The sequence below is a fragment of the Seriola aureovittata genome, chromosome 7 (assembly GCF_021018895.1).
Source record: "Seriola aureovittata isolate HTS-2021-v1 ecotype China chromosome 7, ASM2101889v1, whole genome shotgun sequence".
Lineage (NCBI taxonomy): Eukaryota > Metazoa > Chordata > Actinopteri > Carangiformes > Carangidae > Seriola > Seriola aureovittata.
Window position 1 is genome coordinate 6075031 of NC_079370.1, and position 18223 is coordinate 6093253.

The following is an 18223-nucleotide window of genomic DNA, read 5'->3' on the forward strand; positions in this document are numbered from 1 at the left end:
ATGTGTGCAATAAATTTGTAACATACTTAAATTGTAATTACAGCAGATATGTTGTTATTGCCAGGGTATGTAATTATTACAGATTTCATCGCCCGTGTTACTTTGGTAGAAGATGCTCATAACATATTGAATTATTAGAAGAAATTTGAGCCACACTGTCCTGGGTGACATGTTCATTCAGAAACAGCTGCACGGATCAATAACAGCGATCACTGTCACAGTCTCTGGAGAGAAGTTCCTGTAAAGGTGGAAACACACACAATACCTGTCAGTCATGTTAGACATTCATTCACTGCTGTTTTGGTCTTGTCATGGGATTTATACAGAAATACTGAAAATACAGAACATTGCTTTAATAATTATTTATTTATTTTAACAGTCAAATTATATTTTTTTTTGTAAAATTTTTTTTTCAATTTAATTTCACGCCTTTCACCGCTATGTTAATCCTTAATATTATAATTCGGTATTGATTTATGATAAATTACCCTGTAAAAATAAAAGTCAGCCCAGAGCCTCCACGACTGCTGACCGGAGCTTTTATTCTGAAATCTCTCCCCGGAAGTGTCCGTGTTTATCCGGTGTACCTTGACGGTGGTGGACCGTAGCGACAGACGGGCTGTAACGTTAACGCTGGACGGTTCCTCCCTGCGGCAGCTGAACTTGCTAAAAGGTTTATTTACCGTGTAACTTACCGGAGCAGTTTTACCGCCAACATGTCGCACACCGTCATCACCACCACGACGACCACCAGGACGACCGGCGACGGCTTCAGCCTCAACACGGGCTACACCCGCACCATCCCGGGACTGCTCAAGATCGGACAGATGGTGAGAGTCGGTCCGCCTGAAACATGTCGGGTTAACCCGGAGCTCACCCGGAGTTTACCCGGGATGTCAGAGTTTAACACCGGGTCGGTTCACACCGAGGTACCGGGACATGTTAACCGACAGACCCGTTAGCTTCACCGTGAACCGGGAGTTTCTAAAAGTGGTAAATAATTGAAAATGCACGGAGGTGTGGTTCTGCTGCTCATGTTGACTCTGTGTTCAGATAGATTACTATTACTACGTGATTATTATTATTATTGATTGTCGATTTATCTGACGATTAATTTCCTGGTTAGTCATTTGTTTAATTAAATATAGAGAAGAAAACATGGAGCATTATCCAGCAGTGTTTCCCATTAATCCGAGGTAACGTCTTCAAATTCTGATTAATGTCTGTTAATTAAAATTAAGATTTTATTTCCAGCCAACACTTCAGAGCCCAAAGATATTTCAGTTATTGTCATATATAATAATGGAAATCAGTAAACCCTCATGTTTGAGAAGCTGGCAGCAGAGTTCTGGTTTTTATGCTTAAAAATGTCTGAAATTTAAATTAAAATGATCAAATTTTACATTTACATTTACTCATTTATCAGAGGTTTTTGTTTGTATTTACATCAGCCTCAGCGCAGGAGGAGACCCTGGTGTAAGTTTAATACCAAGAGAAGAGGCTGTAGAAACAACACTGGTCTAAAACACTTTATGTCCCAAAACGTTGAACTGTCCCTTTAACAAGCTGAACTGGTGTCACATGGTTTGGGTCGTATCAGCAGCATGGGACTGAACATGTCTCCCATCAGAGTTTACCGCGGCTGTTTTACCTTTTGTTTGTGAGGACGTTGGATTTACAGGTTTAGATTTTACCCCCGTGTCTGATCTACGCCTCTAGTTTTATTCTACTTTATTCTTCTCAGACATCACTGACTGTCTCCTGCTCATAGGGGCTGTGATATATTGGTGGTTATTATATAGATCTGGTTCGTCTGAGCTCCACTGTTTCCATTAGAGCTGCACAATAAATAGAAATATGATCTATATCACAATATGGCCGAGTGCAATATCCAAACCACAGGAGCTGCGAGTCTAAAAGGTAAAATGTGTCACACTGTCAGCGCCATCAGTGTCATGGTGCTACAGAGACGCCGCGGCCTACAGATCATATTCTCCAGACGTAAAGGAACATGATTGATTGGTGCAAGACCAACAGAAATCACATCATCATTATTTCTATATTTTTTCAGTGAAATTCACTCAATAGTTTTCAGAAACCACCATCAACACAAACCGTCCTGCCGCTCCAAACACTCACTACAGCACCTAATGTGGATTCATCCGCTGCTGAAAATAGTCCCCAACAAATGCACTGTTTTGTGGGTTTATTTTTAACTCACTGAAACTACAGTGAGCTCCTGTTTCAGGAAGTTACTGCTCCTGTTTTAAAAATGAAATTGTATTTTAGTGATGAGTCTGTAGAGATTCACATCTTCAGTATGAACCAATGAGCTCCGAGCTGAGAGCGAAGGCAGGACGAACACACTGATCCTTTAAACCACAGCTACAATTTCTGATAACAGCTGCTCGGTGTCTCTGGTCTTTTTGTTTTTTTTTCCCAGCTTGCTTTGCTCATCGCCTTCCTGTGCGTCCGCTGTGTTCGGGGTTGGCCCAGCTGGGCGGCTTTCCAGTACTTTGAGGTTGTGGCGCTGTGGTTCCTCATCGCCTTCCTCATCTTCTTCCTCATGCACCTGTTCAGGCTGCAGGCGAAGATGCCATGCATCAACTGGCCGCTGACGGTGAGCGGGAAAACAGCCTCGTGTTTCCGTGTGTGTGTGTGTGTGTGTGAGTGTGTGTGTGTGTGTGTGTGTGTGTGTTCATTCATGTTCTCACTTCTGCATTTCACTGAACTTCTGAACCACTGATGTTTGATCCTCAGTGTTAGACAACAGGAAGTTGAAGTTGTGTTAAATGTGTGATGCTGAGGACCAGAGGAGGTGAAGTGATGACTGTGAAGGTTTTAGGATGATCTTGTCTGCAGAAACAAAAAGAGAAACGTTAAACGACAGTCAGTCACGTCTGAGGTGATGCGTCCATGTATCCGACCCATCAATGATGAAGGCAGGTTTATTTCCACAGCAGGATTCAGACACAGAGCTTTACAGAGGCAGTGAAATACATCAGTTCGACGACATAAAAGTAACATTTACACACAATAAAAACACATTTAAAAAAAATAAAAATGAAAATATTTAAATACATAAGATCAGGTAGGAAACGTAGGACACATTTTTAAAAGTCGTGATGAAAGAAGCAAAGGCACTAGATGTTGCGTATGTGGTTTATGATGTTTTTAAGGCCTGATCTTAACGAGCTGACGGTTGTTGTGATGAAGCTTCAGCTGTGACATGAATCTTGTTTCTGCTGTTTCAGGAGTTTTTTCATTACTCCGTCGGGACCGTCCTCATCCTCATCGCCTCCATCGTGGCCGCGGTGAATAACGGAGGAGTTTCTGCCCTGGTGGCCGCAACGGTACGTAAACACGCAGACGCTGGGATACCTGGGTAAATCACAACTCTCCTTACAGCCTGATGAGTGTGTGGAGTCTTTGTGAAGGTGAATCGTCTGTTTAACATCATGTACAGTTCTTCATTCAGCAACACTCATTCATTTCATGACATTATGTATGAACTGATCCGAGTGGACAAACAATAATGTAAAAGAACTGGTCTTATTTCTGTGGGGTGGATGTGCAGTTATTACTATGTTATTACATCAGCACTCTGTAGTTATTACATCATTATTCACGGAGCGCTAGTACCACACCCATCTTTGATCTCTTTTGATCTCTTTTGAACACCCATAGTTTCTGGATCTAACGTGGTTCGCTCTTGTGAACAATATGAAACTGTTGTTGTTTGTATTTTCATTGTGGTATTTGTTGAAGTCCCTGCTGTTTAAAATGAGGCAGTCATGCCTCAGTAAACAAGCAGAAACACCTGGCACGTGTGGAGTGAAAACAGCTGATTTACAGGTTTTATGCACCTGGTTTCCTTTGCGTCCAGCTTCTGAGAAATGTAATTTCGTATTTATTCTTTTATAAAATGTTATTTGGATGTTGCTGCAGTCTTCAGGTAGTGTTGAAGTTAATCTGACACTTTTTAAATGTAACTTAAAAACTTTGAAGCACAATCACACGAGTAAAAAGGAAACTGTGTTTTCAACATTAAAACAGACTCTGTTGTGTTTGTTTTCAGGTGTTTGGGTTCATAGCGACTTTCCTGATGGCCGTTAGTTTGTGGACGTCTTACAGTGTGACCTGTGGCCCTCATCAGACCGGTACGTCGTCACCTCCTCCTCGGTGCAGCTGTTCACAGCATCACATTCATGTTTTCACTAAATTAACCTGCAAGAATAAACGTCAAACTAATGTTGTTATTATAAAAGTGTCATGAAGACTTGGTGAAGTGTCGCAGAATCAGCAGCTGATCCAACAGAACAACAGAGACAAGAAACGAGAAAAATCAGAGCTGTGACAATGAGTCAGTCAATCAATAACATCTGCATCTATTTTGATAATCGATTAACCGTTTCATTTTTCAAGCAAACATTACAAATATTCAGGTTTGAGCTTCTCAGACCTGAAGATGTCTGGAGTCTGTTCTACAGCACGGTCACAGTCCTGCCGCTGACACTGAGGAATGCTACGAAGCTAACGATGCTAATCAGCCGTTAAAGAGGAACTGACAGATTATCAAGATATTTTTACCACTGAACCAACTGTGTGTTTCATAAAAGAGACTTCCAGTGATGGTCGGACATGTGACTCAGATCCACATGACAGAAATTATTGATAATGTACTGAGAGTCTGACTCCCTCTCTGTCTCCTCCCTCCTTTGCTCCTTCCCTCCCTCCCTCCCTCCCTCCCTCCCTCCCTCCAGGTGCATCAGTGTAAAGAAGCGACCCGTCTTGTAGGAACCCGGTGGCTGTGTGTGCAGTTTGCTGTGTCCTGGTCAATTTTCTGCCTAGCAACCACCGGGATAATAACCTGATTGGATTATAACTCATACTGCAGAGGTAACAGAAGTGCTGATCCAGGACCAGCTGTTGTTTGCAACAATCTGAAACGTAACCATCATCACCCGATCGTCATGGTAACACCCCGAGGACAGTAGTGTCATTATTACTCAGAACACATTTTTATTCCTCATTGAATCTTATCAAACCTCTGAAGCCACAGTTCCATGTTAAAGGTGCTCAGTGTCACATTGAACCATCGATTGTATCAGTCACACATTTGGTAGAATCAGTATCAGTCGGCTGGTATTGTTCTCACAACTACATTTCCCATCATTCCTGCTGCTCCTCCTCACTTTCCCGCCTGAAAAGCGTAGACAGGTTTAGAAATGTTTTTTTCTTTCCATGAGCTTTTCTCATTCTTCCGCCGTCAGCGATCAAAAGTGTAAAGAAGCTTTTTAGAAAAGTTTAAGCTGCGTTAGCTTTAAAAGAACAGCGCCCCCTTCCTGTCGTGTGCCATAAAGCAATGCAGACGATTTCCCTCCAAAGTCTCACGGGTCTGAGCGCAGCCACAGTGTCTCTGTGTCGCCGCTTCGTCGCATCTCCTCAGTGGTTTACAGTATCTTGCTTGATTTGCTCGATTCGTTTTAAAAGTTCATTTATTCCAACTTTTTTATTCTATTTTGAAAATTCCTCAAGCTTAGTAAAAGCAGTCTGGACGACAGACGTGTGACGCCCTTTTTTACAATCACATCAACTGATGCACAGTATAGCCCTGTTAGCCTGCTATGCTAATTTTGCTAGCACACTCAAATATTTATAAAGTCTCATTTTACATACTTCCAAACTCAAAAGTACCTGATGGTTCATGGTCAAAAAGGGGAGTGGCCCTCAACGGTCTCCATCTTGGCTACATAGCAGAAAGGGAGGGGCCACCAACGTATTTTCAAACTTGTGGATGGGGTGGCTGAGGACGGAGGACACGTGGTTGGCGGCACGACTTCGCATGAAACACGGTGCACACACAGGAAAGTAAAACTTAATTTTTCAGTCACGTGAGCAAAGATGGCGACGGAAAGTTTTGTGAGCGACAATCGTGGTCACGTGTTTTGATTGTCATTCCCGGTGTGTACGCAGCGGCAGTGTTTGATTTGAGACTTCACTGTCGAGATTCACGTATTACACATGTGGGTGTACTGAATACACAGAGTACTACATGTGAGTGTACTAATGGAAGTATGTGAATTGGGACTCGTCATCACTCTGGTGTGCTAACAAACATTAACAAGCTAATATTTTACAGAAAATAGCTTGCATGCTAATGACTTTGTTAGCATGCTAAAACATTACTCAGGGGCTAATACTTACGTGTGCTAAAGAACAACAGCATGCTAAAGATTTATGTGAATTCAAACAATGAAAAAGAAAACATTAGCATGCTAACAATGCAAACACAAAAACCAAGAAAAAGAAAAACTTTGTTTGGTGATAATCTATATTTTTCTTATTGTCAACACACTTCATGTGCAGAACAAAACTAACAGTGAGTGGATCAAATGTGCCCCAAATACTGTGGATTAATCCGCCACTGAAAATAGTCCCCAACAAATGCACTATTAAGTAGGTTTGCCAAAAACGACCGTGCCCAGCTGTTTTCAGAACCTGCTGACCCTTTTTTAAATAATTAAAAGCTATATATTTTTGATTATTTTTTTATGTCTTTAACCAATGGGCTTGGACCTGAGAGCCACAGACAAGAGAAGGGAAGTCAGAGAGTGAGAGACGGACTAACACACTGTTGGGTCGAGTCTGCACATGACTCTTGTTGATGATATCAAAAATCTAGACTGATGCCAGAGACATCCTTCAAAGCGTGATTTCACTGCTGTGTTAAAAACAAAGAATGTGCCATTAGTTTGAGATATGAACCTTTACTGAACGAACTAAAGCTTGCTCTCTCTGGGTGGGGCAGGAAGCATCACATTAACTCCGCGGTTAGAGTTCAGAGAACAAATCAATTAGCTGTCTGCTTCAGCCATTAGCTCAGTATCAGAGGAGCTGCCTTTATTACACTTTCACTACGATCTACGGTCCGTGCGATTGTCCTTGGTGCTTTTAAAAACAACTATTAATCATTTGAATTTAAAGTCAATCTCAGAAAGAAAGCACATGCCAAACAGAGACAGTTCCATGTGAAGAGAAAACAGGATCAGGATTTCTACGGAGTCTGACGGGGGTCAAATCATGGAGACAAGTACTGATGTGGAAATTAGTTTGCACACGTTCATGAACTTAACTCACACATAACAAAATGTGCATGGATTCATAAAGAATATGTGTAAAATAATAAAAATTACGGACAATAATGAATAGCGAAAAACGTACACGTGAATTTATAAAGTTTACAGATTAATATGTGCGTATGGATTGATGAAATGTCTGAGCCGATCAGACACATTTAAACGGATTGGGATTAATAACGTGAACACAGATCAACAAAACAAAGAGAAGGATTAATAAAAATATGTTTGATAAAACGTATGATTAGTAAAACGTACAGACAGATAATAAAAGGTAAAAGGTAACATTAATAAAAATGCATGATTAATATAATGTACACGGATCAATTAATCTACACACAGATTAATTAAAGGTATGAACGTATAATCAACCATATGCATGAAGAGATAATAAAATGTACAGACGTTAATAATTAACTACACATGGATTTATTCAACATACGTAAAAAGGATGAACTAAAACATCCATATGGATCAATGAATTGTATGTACAGATAAAACAATGCATGGATTAATCAGGTGGCTTTCAAAATAAAAGTTGAAAGTATAATTGAAAATGTTTAAAAGTGAAAAAAGCATTTAACTGTCAGCAGCTAATGAATGCACAGACTAATAACGGGTCAGAGGAATAGTGAAATACTATAAATATCTGGTGTGTTGCACTTCATAAAAACAAGTCACAGCATGTTTGCTTTTGTACAATTCTCTGACTGTTGAAGCACAAATGTGTCTGAAAATACCTCTCCTGGCCTTTACTGCATGTTGTAGTACTTTCACTATTCGTCTGACTGTGATTTTTAACCTGTGCTTCCAGTTAGTGAAAGATAGAATAACAAATTATATATAACCCTTGAATCTATTTAATCCACCTAGACCATTATTCAGATTCTTACTTTCACTTCATTAATATGTGCAACTTATTTTCCACATCACATGACCCCCGGCTCCGTAGTTTTCTGACCAATCAGTGGATCTGGGCTGTTAAACAGAATCTACTGAATAATACACCGATGCTTTGGTGCAGTGGATTAAAACCAAGTTGTTTTTAGTTCTACAAACATTTCTGATTGACCCAACATTTAGTTGAAGTGAAAGTTGTTACTGCTGCAAACTTGAAAGGTCACATAAACTATTAGCCATGTTAAATTAGCTTGTTTAAGCTAAATAAGATATATAAGCGTGTTTTTACTGCAAAACCCTTTTCTCACTCGTCTGAGCACAAATTGCTGTAAAACAACTTTGTGTAAGTACAAAAAATAAAACAAAAGTCATTTAATTAATCATTATCTAATCATTTATTAACTGATAAAGAAAAGGGACCAAGATTATGAATCTGACATTTGTTGCCACCTTTCAGTACTTAACAGTTATCAATACTCTGCTACGGACACTTAAAAGTAGCTAGTCAGCTAATGTTTACTCCTCAAAGTTCATCAGCTAGCAAAGCTTAGCTTATCACCAACAGTGATCTTTTGTTTGGGGAATGACATAAAACAACTTTATATCATGGCAGAACACTTTGTTGTTAAGTATTTCTGCTAATATTAGCTCTAGCTAACAGGTTTACGTTAGCATGTCTTGCTTGACCTAAGTTAAAAATTGCTATGCTAACCTAGCAACAAAATCTTTGGTGTAAAACAACTTTGAATTACTGAATTATCCTTTTTACTTCAGGAGTTTTCTAATTCAGTTTAGCATTAGCTAATATGCTAATTCAATATTCCATTCCATATTGGCCTTATTGTTATTATCAAGGTGATCTTACCTGTTAGCTAGGATAACTCTTTCATTTAATCACTTTAAACTGAATTAACCTTTATGTTGCTGACTAGCTGTAAATATTAGCTTCACTCTCGTCCTGTGGCAGAAGGTGGAGGAAAGATTTCACTGAAAGCCATTTAACATGTATTTAACATGTTTCAGCCATTGGAGTTCAGCAGTCAGCTAACCTACGGGAAAAAAGCAGATTTAGATTTAATCAACTGATTGTTTGTAGAACTAAAAGTCATATCCACAGCTGTTTTCCTCTGGCTGCTGGAGCGGGCGTTCTCTGTGATTTTAGTGTGAAACTCTCCTGCCGTTTCCTGTTTCCAAACTATTGATGATGTGAAACTGAAGTGTGCTTTCAGTCAGAGACGTTCATCCTCAGATTACTGCCTTACTGTCGATCAGATGCCAAAAATCTCAGTGCGATGCTTCAGATTTTCACTGAATGTGTCTTTACATTTCCTCTGGAGCAGCACAGAATACACAACGAAGGATTTCTGTCTAATTGGATTAAAATTGAATGTTTCACTTTGACTGTGACATTTACTGGACAAATTCTAATGGATTTAAATACAGATTATTGTCTGTTGTCTTCTGGTGCTTCGCTTGAAGCCTCTACACACTGTGTGATGAGAGTCCAACTGCTTCACTCAGATTATACAACCTGAATCAAGTGGCATCAGATTGTGCCATGAATGTCTCATGAATAGTAGTGGTACGATTACAGCTGAAGTGATTGGTTAATTAATCGTAATTTTGGATTATTTGTCAAATACAAGAAGCTACTTGAACGCATCACAAGGCTGTTTGATATTTTAATGGTGATGTAATGGACAAAACAAAAAGAAAAAGCATCAGCAGATTAATCAATAATGAAAGTAATCTGTCATTGCACCTCCTGGAAACTGATGTGTATAGGTTAATTTTCAAAATAAAAGACAGAAATACTGTCTCTTTTTTCTAAAATCAAGACAAATAAAAAAAATAATACACTTTGTTCAAATGGATTTGACACAGATCACATGACCTGACCCTGAACTGCTCCGCTATCTGTTAATTACTGTGATTTTACAACATTACTAATCATATTTATCTTTTCACAAATTCTCCATCTTTGATGTTGAATCCAAAATAATTCCTCACATTGTTTTTCACGCAGTTTAGTCACATGATCGTGAACGCACATTAATGACGAGAACAGCCGCATCAGTAGACGCAGATGACCCGGTGTGACTGACGTCCTGATCCTGTCTCAGCAGCAGAGACAGTGACGTCCTCACAGCGTCAAACTGGAGCCTGAAGCTGGAGGACGTGTCTGTCGGGTTGAAGATTTGAACCTGCGACAGACTCACACAGTGTGTAGGTGTTCACAGTGTCACGCCCTGAGAGGCAGCAGCTGTTTTTGACCAAGTCAAACTGCTGCTTTTCACTTTGACACGATTTACGTTTGTTTAACGGCCAGATGTTGAGCTGGGTGTTTGCTGCTTCACCGTTTGATTTTGGGTCCTGACCAGTTTGAAGCTTTATTTCCTGATACCACGTCAGCTGACCGCACCTGATGTCATCGAACATCCGGAGCTAACGCACTCGTCACTTCTTGCTCATCACTGGACAGAACAACGTCGATCTTTAGAGGTTGAGTTCGCATGCTCTGATGTGTTTCCAGGTTTTGTATTTCTATCGTTGAACTTTTGATAAACCAAGTGTTTCCATCACTATCTGCCCAGTTTACAGTTTTGGTATTGAACTTGGATATTTTTCATTGGTCCATCCCTTTTGTTTTGACTCTGGAGCTGGTTTTTATTCTGAATGTGTCCATCAGAGACAGCTGGTGTCCGTCCACTGTCCTCTGATCAGACGTTCTCTCCGGCTCCGGCCCAGAATCCACTCTGTTTACATTATTTATTTTGGCATGTTTGTATTCTCTGATGCTTAATGATGCTAATCTCACTGATGCACAGTGACCTGATGGAGAGTCGTGTGTCCACCGGGAGAAACGGGATGCTGGTGAACGGTCTGTCGTTTGGTGGCTTTAAGAACTGATCCAGGATCAGGACCAGCCCACAGTGTGTTCTGGACCTGATCTGGTAATAAAAGGTGATGTGCTCTGTAGTTAAAGATAATGATGATGATAACTTTATTTATGGAGCACCTTTTAATACAAAGACACAAAGTGATTTACAGTAAAAACAATTAAAGTAATAAAATCCAGTTGGATTTCTTTCTTGATTTGTATCGACTGTGGAGACGAAGAGACTTTCCTCCTCAGAGAGAATCATGTTTTTGAAAAATTGCTCAGCAGATTTCGTCCTCGTCACAGATCTTAGGACCTGAGCAGTCGTGGTCCTGTGAGGTGTGTGTTCAGGATTCACTTCTCAGTCCTTTACACAGCACCGGCCCGGTGGACTCACACACTCTGATCGTTTCTTTAGATTTTCCTCCAAAGTGCCTTAATGTTGTGTTGAAGTACTGATCGGTCCTTGAGCCGCTGTCAGTCAGCTGATGGAGCCGGTTTAAAGATGGCGGCGTGTGTTGAGGTTGGTGCTGCTGGAGAGATGAAGTGGTTTTATTCTACTGAAGAAGAGAAGATGTCCACACTGTTAAACGTCACATCACAAAGAGCTCACATGACTTGTGTTGTTTTCTACTTTTTTTTAAAAGTGTGTTTAAACTAAAGTTGTGATTTGTTGCATGTTATAAATTAAAGGCTCATGTCACCGTTTCTGTCTCTCGCTCATTTCAGAACCAGAATAACACACACAGGACAAACCATAGAAGAAGAAATATTAACCACAAACATCAAATCTAAAGAAATGAAACTATCAATCTATTATGAAGTTATTGTTATTGTAGTGTTTGATCACTGTTGCTCATGTTTTACAGGCAGCGTTCAGGAGCGTTTGGTAGAGTTTTAAACACCTTGTGTGTGACAGTCTGTGAGAGTGAGTGAGAGTGTGTGTGAGTGAGTGAATGAGAGAGAGAGAGACCCTGTAGCTCTTCACCTGTCGTCCTGACCTGGACAGGTTGTTGAGGGATGTGTCACTGTGCTGCAGTTGCGACACACACAGATTCATCCTGGTCTCTGTGTGAGTGTACCTGAAGTAAACCAGCAGCTTCACTTGCAGGAGCAGCTTGTTTCCACCTGGAGATTTACTCCAACCAGTGACACCTTTTCTCTTTGTAGTTTTTATGAACTTTAGATGAGTTTAAACCCATTTCCTCTAATTTCCCATCAGTGCTCTCTTCTTTGAATCTGTGCCCCTGTCTGACCCCTGTTCAGTTTCCAGCCCCACCCCTGATGTGGAGTCATGAAGTGAGTTATAGACTGAATGATGGAGCAGAAACATTGAATACATCAGTCAGTAATGAAATGATGTTGAGACTGTTTGTCCACAGCTGAGGCTCCGACACACCCTTCAGTCTGAACTCAGCAGGAAACACTCAGTGCAGTGTGTGTGTGTGTTGAGTGTTTGTTTGGCTGATGGTGGGAGGATATGATGGAATATATGAGTCACGGCTCTGTCTCTGGAGGCCGCTACATTTCCTGGACTCAGCAGCAGCTGATGGTCTGCTGCTCCCACATTCGCCAACATGAGATTTTATTATAATGTTGATAAGAACTGAGTGTGTCACTGTTCACAAACACACCACCTCCTGAAGAGCCTGAGACAACCTCTGAGAGTTGATCTGAGATTAAAGCTCCTCCAGTGTAAAGGTCTGTGTCCATGTGTAGTGTGATTATAGATCAGCTCTAGCTTCTATATTAATACTGTGAAAGTATCAAAGCCTCAGTCCACAGAGAAATGCACACAGCCTGTATTCAGAAACTGAGCCTTAAAACCAGCCGTCAGGACTTCTGGAACTTTGTGATGTCACAACAAAGCAGTCACCAAGCCCCGCCCACCTGGACCCACCATCCAAACGTTGCAGGATTTGGTTTCTCTGTTTTTACTGGAAATCTGCTACATATTTTTATTGGATCACTCAGAAAACAGTCAGCCAATCAGAAGAGAGGCTCAGAGCCTCCTCTCTTCTGATTGGCTCACCGACCTGTTGTTACTAGAGCTGCAGAGAGAAGCCTGAGAGAGGAGATGTAAAACTACACTGAGATGGTTGTTGTGTCTTATTATGGATCAACACTTCAAATAAAACACAGAAGAAGAAGAAACATGGAGCTTTAAAGGATAAAACAGGTTAATTACAACTTTTGTTCATTTCTATCAGTACACAAACATTGTGATTGAGATCTGTCAGTATGATAACATGATGTACAGTAGGTCAAAGTTCATATAGACAGTTTGAGTCATAATATCACTGTTTACCTTGATTTTCTCTTCAGAGACGTTTGTTTTTAACTGATCATCTTCACTGTTCACAGCTCAGACCAGGTCTGTCCTCTGACTCAGCTCAACATCTATAAACAACAATACAACAACTATACAACATCAATACAACAACTATACATCAATACAACAACAATACAACAACTATACAACAACAATACAACAACTATACAACTATACAACAACAATACAACAACAATACAACAACTATACAACAACTATACAACAACTATACAACAACAATACAACAACTATACAACAACTATACATCAATACAACAACTATACAACAACAATACAACAACTATACAACAACAATACAACAACTATACAACTATACAACAACAATACAACAACAATACAACAACTATACAACAACTATACAACAACTATACAACAACTATACAACAACAATACAACTATACAACAACTATACATCAATACAACAACAATACAACAACTATACAACAACAATACAACAACTACACAACAACAATACAACAACTATGAAACAACTATACAACAACAATACAACAATAATAAAATGTTTAAAAGAAATTTAAGAGAAATTTCTTTTACATATTGTCAGATGTTTGAAACCCTCAGAGTCCAGACTGTGTTCAGGTTTTAATGTTCAGGTGAGAATCAGGGTCAGGTCCTCACAGGTGTACAGAAGCCATCGTGTCTGTGTTGGGGGGTTGGGTTTGGGTTTGTCTCCCGTCTCCATGGAAACCGGATCAAACACGGAAGTCGTCCGTCGTGTCCTCTGCAGGTAAACAACAAACAGACCTCTGATAACACCTGTTTATTTGACCTAAACTGTTTCATTTAAAGCGTTATTATCGCGAGAACAACGGAGGCTTTTTCCCACTGTTGTTTCTCTTCTCATTTCAACCGAGAGGTTACCGGACACTCTTCACCCCCACTCAGTGTAATCTTGTAAACCGCCAACGAGCAGCTGATGAGCGGATAAAATCATTAATGAACATTAACGGTTTGTTGTCGAGACCTTCATCCTCCCTCTGTCCAATGAACAACTGACAGATTTAACATTTAAAGCCCTCACTTTCTACATAGGTCCATTATCGGACAGAGTACCGTCAAGCTCCGTGAGATATAAAACCTTTTAGAATCCGGGCGAACCTACAAAATAAAACCCCTTTTAATCAACGAAGTTTTCTTTTCAAAATAAAGTTATTGTCTCCTTTTGTTTTGGAAATGTTATGAAAGTTAAGCCCTTTTTTTCAATGTATGGATGGTTCTGACATATTTAGTATTTGCATCATGTCAATCGTAGGTGTAGAACAACGCACCGCCATTTTTTTTTTCAAAGTGATGAAATAAAATCTCCACAGGTCACATGATCAGGTTGAAATATATTTACATATTTAAGAGCCGATCATCACTAAAGAGTCTGTCATGGAGAGAGCTGATAAAAACTAATCAAATGGTCAAAGTTCTCATATGGTCATTTAAGGTGTATTGATTGATTCCTATTCATCAATCATGCACTAACACCTCAGAAAACATTCCACCTTAAATGATAGCTGTAGCTTCTGGTAGCCTCTGAGCTGCTCAGTGAATTCAATTAATTGATCATTTAAATTTAATTTAATTTAATTAGTGCAGATGAAAAGACAGGAAACATCCTTTCATTCATCCCTCGTTCTCTGACAGTTTCTTCTTCTGTGATGCTTTTACACAGAAACAAGACAGAGTCATTCTCTTTATCATTGTCGCCACTGATCTCAGAGTGTCCCGTATCAGTCTGAGCTCACAGTGAACCTGTCCCTGGTCCTCAGGTAAGCTGATAGGATGCCCAGGTTTCAGGAGGTGGAGTCAGGTCAGGCTCCGCCCTCTGGAGGCAGTGGTCTGGTTGCTAAGCGATACAACATCCTGCAGAGTCTGGGCAGAGGAAGTTTTGGTTCCGTTTATCTGGTTCAGGACACGAGAGCTGCAGACGGAGAGAAGCTGTGAGTAGATTCACCTCAACACCGCAACCTACAACACTTCAACACCTCAACACATCGACAACTCAACACCTTACTCATGACTGAGCTAACATTAATTAACTAAACTGTAACTTAAAGCTAAAGTTAGATGCTAGCTGACATTAGTGTTCATCCATAGATCTTGACACAATCTAATTCAGAGACTCTGAGGTGTATTGGGTCAGAAGCTTGTGTGATGTTCAGGCGCAGACACGTGAGGACTTCATGACCTTTACTGTTTTTTAAAGTGAGAACGAACGTCCCTGTCAACACACTGTGAGAACAACACAGTGATTTGTGATGTTGTGGAGACAGAGCTCTTCTCCTCATGACGCCATCACAGAGAGAGCAGCTCTGATTCACAGGGAGAAACACTAGATGGCAGCATTGAACTATAAGAGCACACACACACACACACACACACACACACACACACACACACACACACACACTGTCTCCTGTGCGTTCAGTGTGTGTAATAACCTCTCTGAGCTGATCTGAGTTCAGTGAGGTAGAATTTGTCTCTTCAAAATAAATGAAAAATAATTAATCTCTGACACAACGTCAGTTTTACAGCTTCAGAAACCTCGTATCTCCAGCCTGTCATCTGACCCTGAGCTGTACTGAAACACTGATCATAGATCAGGTCTGTGTCAGCTCTGTTACAGAGGGTGTGTGGGAATTTTTCCCATGAGCCCCTGAGCTTCCTGAGTGCTGAGTGGATAGTTAGTGAGAGAGGATTTAATGATTGAATGAGGCTGCAGCAGATTTCCTCTGGACCTGATGTGACGGTCTGATCAGTCCGCCTGTCTCACACTCTGACCACGTCTCTGTCTCTGTAGCGTCGGTGTTCACACCGCTGATGTAGCATCAGGTGTCATCAGTAAATGAATTGGTCGCTGTCCAATTTAAATAGTTTTCTGCTTTCGATCGTGATGCGTTCACTGACTCTGACTTTATTCAGAACATGTGCAGATGCTTTATTGTTGTAATAATGATCATGGCTTTATTAGGTCTAGGGGAAGATGGTGGTTTGGGTTAAAATAAGTTCTTCCTCATCATCAGATGATCTTTGTTGTCATGGTTACAACAATATCAATAAATGGTCATGGATCATAGAAACAACACAGGAATCGAACACCGCTCTCCATCCACCACAACCTCCTCCTGACATTCTGAAAGAAACTGGCACGCACGCACGCACGCACGCACGCACGCACGCACGCACACACATACACACACACACACACACACGCACACTGGTGTCTTCCGGCTGTCTGCCTCCTCTGTCTGTGCTCAGTGGTCTGAGGTGAAGAGAAGTCAGAGACGTGTAAACCTGCACAAACATCCTGTCACCTACAGTGTGTGTGTGTGTGTGTGTGTGTACGTGTTTGTGTGTGTGTGTGTGTGTGTGTGTGTGTGTGTACGTGTTTGTGTGTGTGTGTGTGTGTGTGTGTTGTGTGTGTGTGTGTGTGTGTGTGTGTGTACGTGTTTGTGTGTGTGTGTGTGTGTACGTGTTTGTGTGTGTGTGTGTGTGTGTGTGTGTGTCAGGGCTGTTATTGATCATTGATTCCTTTCCTAAATATTTGCAGAGAGCGCTGCTGCAGGAGAAATGAAGAAGTTTTATTGTTTTACTCTCTCAGTGATCACTTTATTATGAACCCCTCACTAACTCTGGGTTGATTGATTGATTGATTGATCAATCAATTGACCCCCCAGGTCTTCAGCTGTCCAGTGTTGGTGAGTATATGTCGGCCGCAGCAGGTTTGTGTTCTTGGTGAAGTGTGTTGCTAAAGGTCCCTGCGTCAGGACACGCTGCAGCTGAGGCAGAGCTCAGTGTCTGAGAGGACAGATGGTGAGTTGGTGGTTGGAGTCATCATGTCTGCCCTTTCACTATCAGACAGGTCTCACCCCCCCCCCCCCCCCCCATCTCTCCTGCTTGGCCAGATTTAGATGCTGCCCCCCCAAATCAATGTGGGTCAGAAACAAAACATGAGCTTCACATCTTTCTCTTTTTGTCTGTGTCACAACAAGTTGATCTGAGACGTGAAGAGCACAGGACCCCCCCCCCCCCCCCAGTACAAAGAACAAAGAGGAAACTGTATTTGGGAGGTCCCATGACCTCGGCTGTCTTTCAGGATGTGGTATCCATGGCGACAGGAGAGCAACACCTGTTCACTTTTCATACCGGCGTTGTCTGATCATACTCATGTTAACAGTTTTCAGTTTGGGAGGGGCTCCTCTGTTTTTCTCTAACCAATCAGCAGTGACTGATGATCACTTGATTATTCACCGTCTGACTCTGTCTCCACTTTTTACCATGGACACAAATATACGATAAAGTCCGCCCGACGACAACATAAAAGTTCCTCCGATTGGTTGTTCACAGTGACGAGTGAAAAAAACATTTTTTAAAGATCATTTTGTTTTAAAACATTTAAAAACATTATTTATATTTTAACTTTTTAAATTTTTTAGATTCGGCAGGTTGGGAACCGCTGGTCCAGACTCACACCTGCTCCAGGTGCTCAGCCTCCGGGTTGCGGTTCTGCTCTCGTGGAGTTTCATGTTTGTTTGTTGTAAAGTTCATGGAGGAAATATTTTCCATTATCAACAGTGTGTTGTGCAGTTTGTTGGTTCCTTCTTCATATGTTTTTAGTTACTACTTACTACTTCACGGACCTGCTCACTACTCACTAAAACTACGCTGATCAGCTGTTTTGTCTTTCCTGAGTCTTTTTAAACTACATGTCTGTGAGGCATTTAAAGACTCAGAGCTAGGAGCTTCAGATATCAGAGATGACGTGTTTTCTGTCTGGTCCTTGAACTCGTCATGAACAGTCTGTCACTGAGCTGCTGTGATGTGCTGCTGAGTGATTGATCGCTGTGCTCCGAGCTCGGGGGCTGATGTATTCACTTCCTGTTCCTACAACGTCTCAGTGAGAATTCAACACCTGTGAAGAGACCCCCCCCCCGCCGCCGCC

General features: G+C 41.0%; 2 protein-coding genes across 4 annotated transcripts in view; both read left to right on the top strand.

Annotated features, from left to right (window-relative positions):
- Positions 1-596: 596 nt before the first annotated feature.
- On the top strand, positions 597-11628 carry cmtm7 (CKLF-like MARVEL transmembrane domain containing 7). Its single transcript, XM_056381235.1, has 5 exons — positions 597-830; positions 2444-2620; positions 3255-3353; positions 4079-4160; positions 4764-11628. The coding sequence occupies exons 1-5, from the start codon at positions 717-719 to the stop codon at positions 4775-4777; spliced, it is 486 nt and encodes a 161-aa protein (XP_056237210.1). The 5' UTR covers positions 597-716; the 3' UTR covers positions 4778-11628.
- Positions 11629-13982: 2354 nt separating this feature from the next.
- The window catches only part of nek11 (NIMA-related kinase 11), a 32201-nt gene continuing 27960 nt past the window's right edge, over positions 13983-18223 (top strand). For all 3 annotated transcript variants that reach the window (XR_008828196.1, XR_008828197.1, XM_056379829.1), the window contains exons 1-2: positions 13983-14020; positions 15051-15221. Coding sequence is in view for 1 of the 3 variants with exons in the window: in XM_056379829.1 (XP_056235804.1) it covers positions 15064-15221 (158 nt within the window). In the remaining 2 variants the exon portion in view is untranslated. The remainder of the gene's footprint in view (positions 14021-15050; positions 15222-18223) is intronic.

Coding starts and splice junctions, on each gene's coding strand:
- cmtm7 (XM_056381235.1), top strand. CDS start 717: ATGTCGCACACCGTCATCACCACCACGACGACCACCAGGACGACCGGC. Junction 831..2,443: donor TGCTCAAGATCGGACAGATG/GTGAGAGTCGGT, acceptor TTTTTTTCCCAG/CTTGCTTTGCTCATCGCCTT. Junction 2,621..3,254: donor GCATCAACTGGCCGCTGACG/GTGAGCGGGAAA, acceptor CTGCTGTTTCAG/GAGTTTTTTCATTACTCCGT.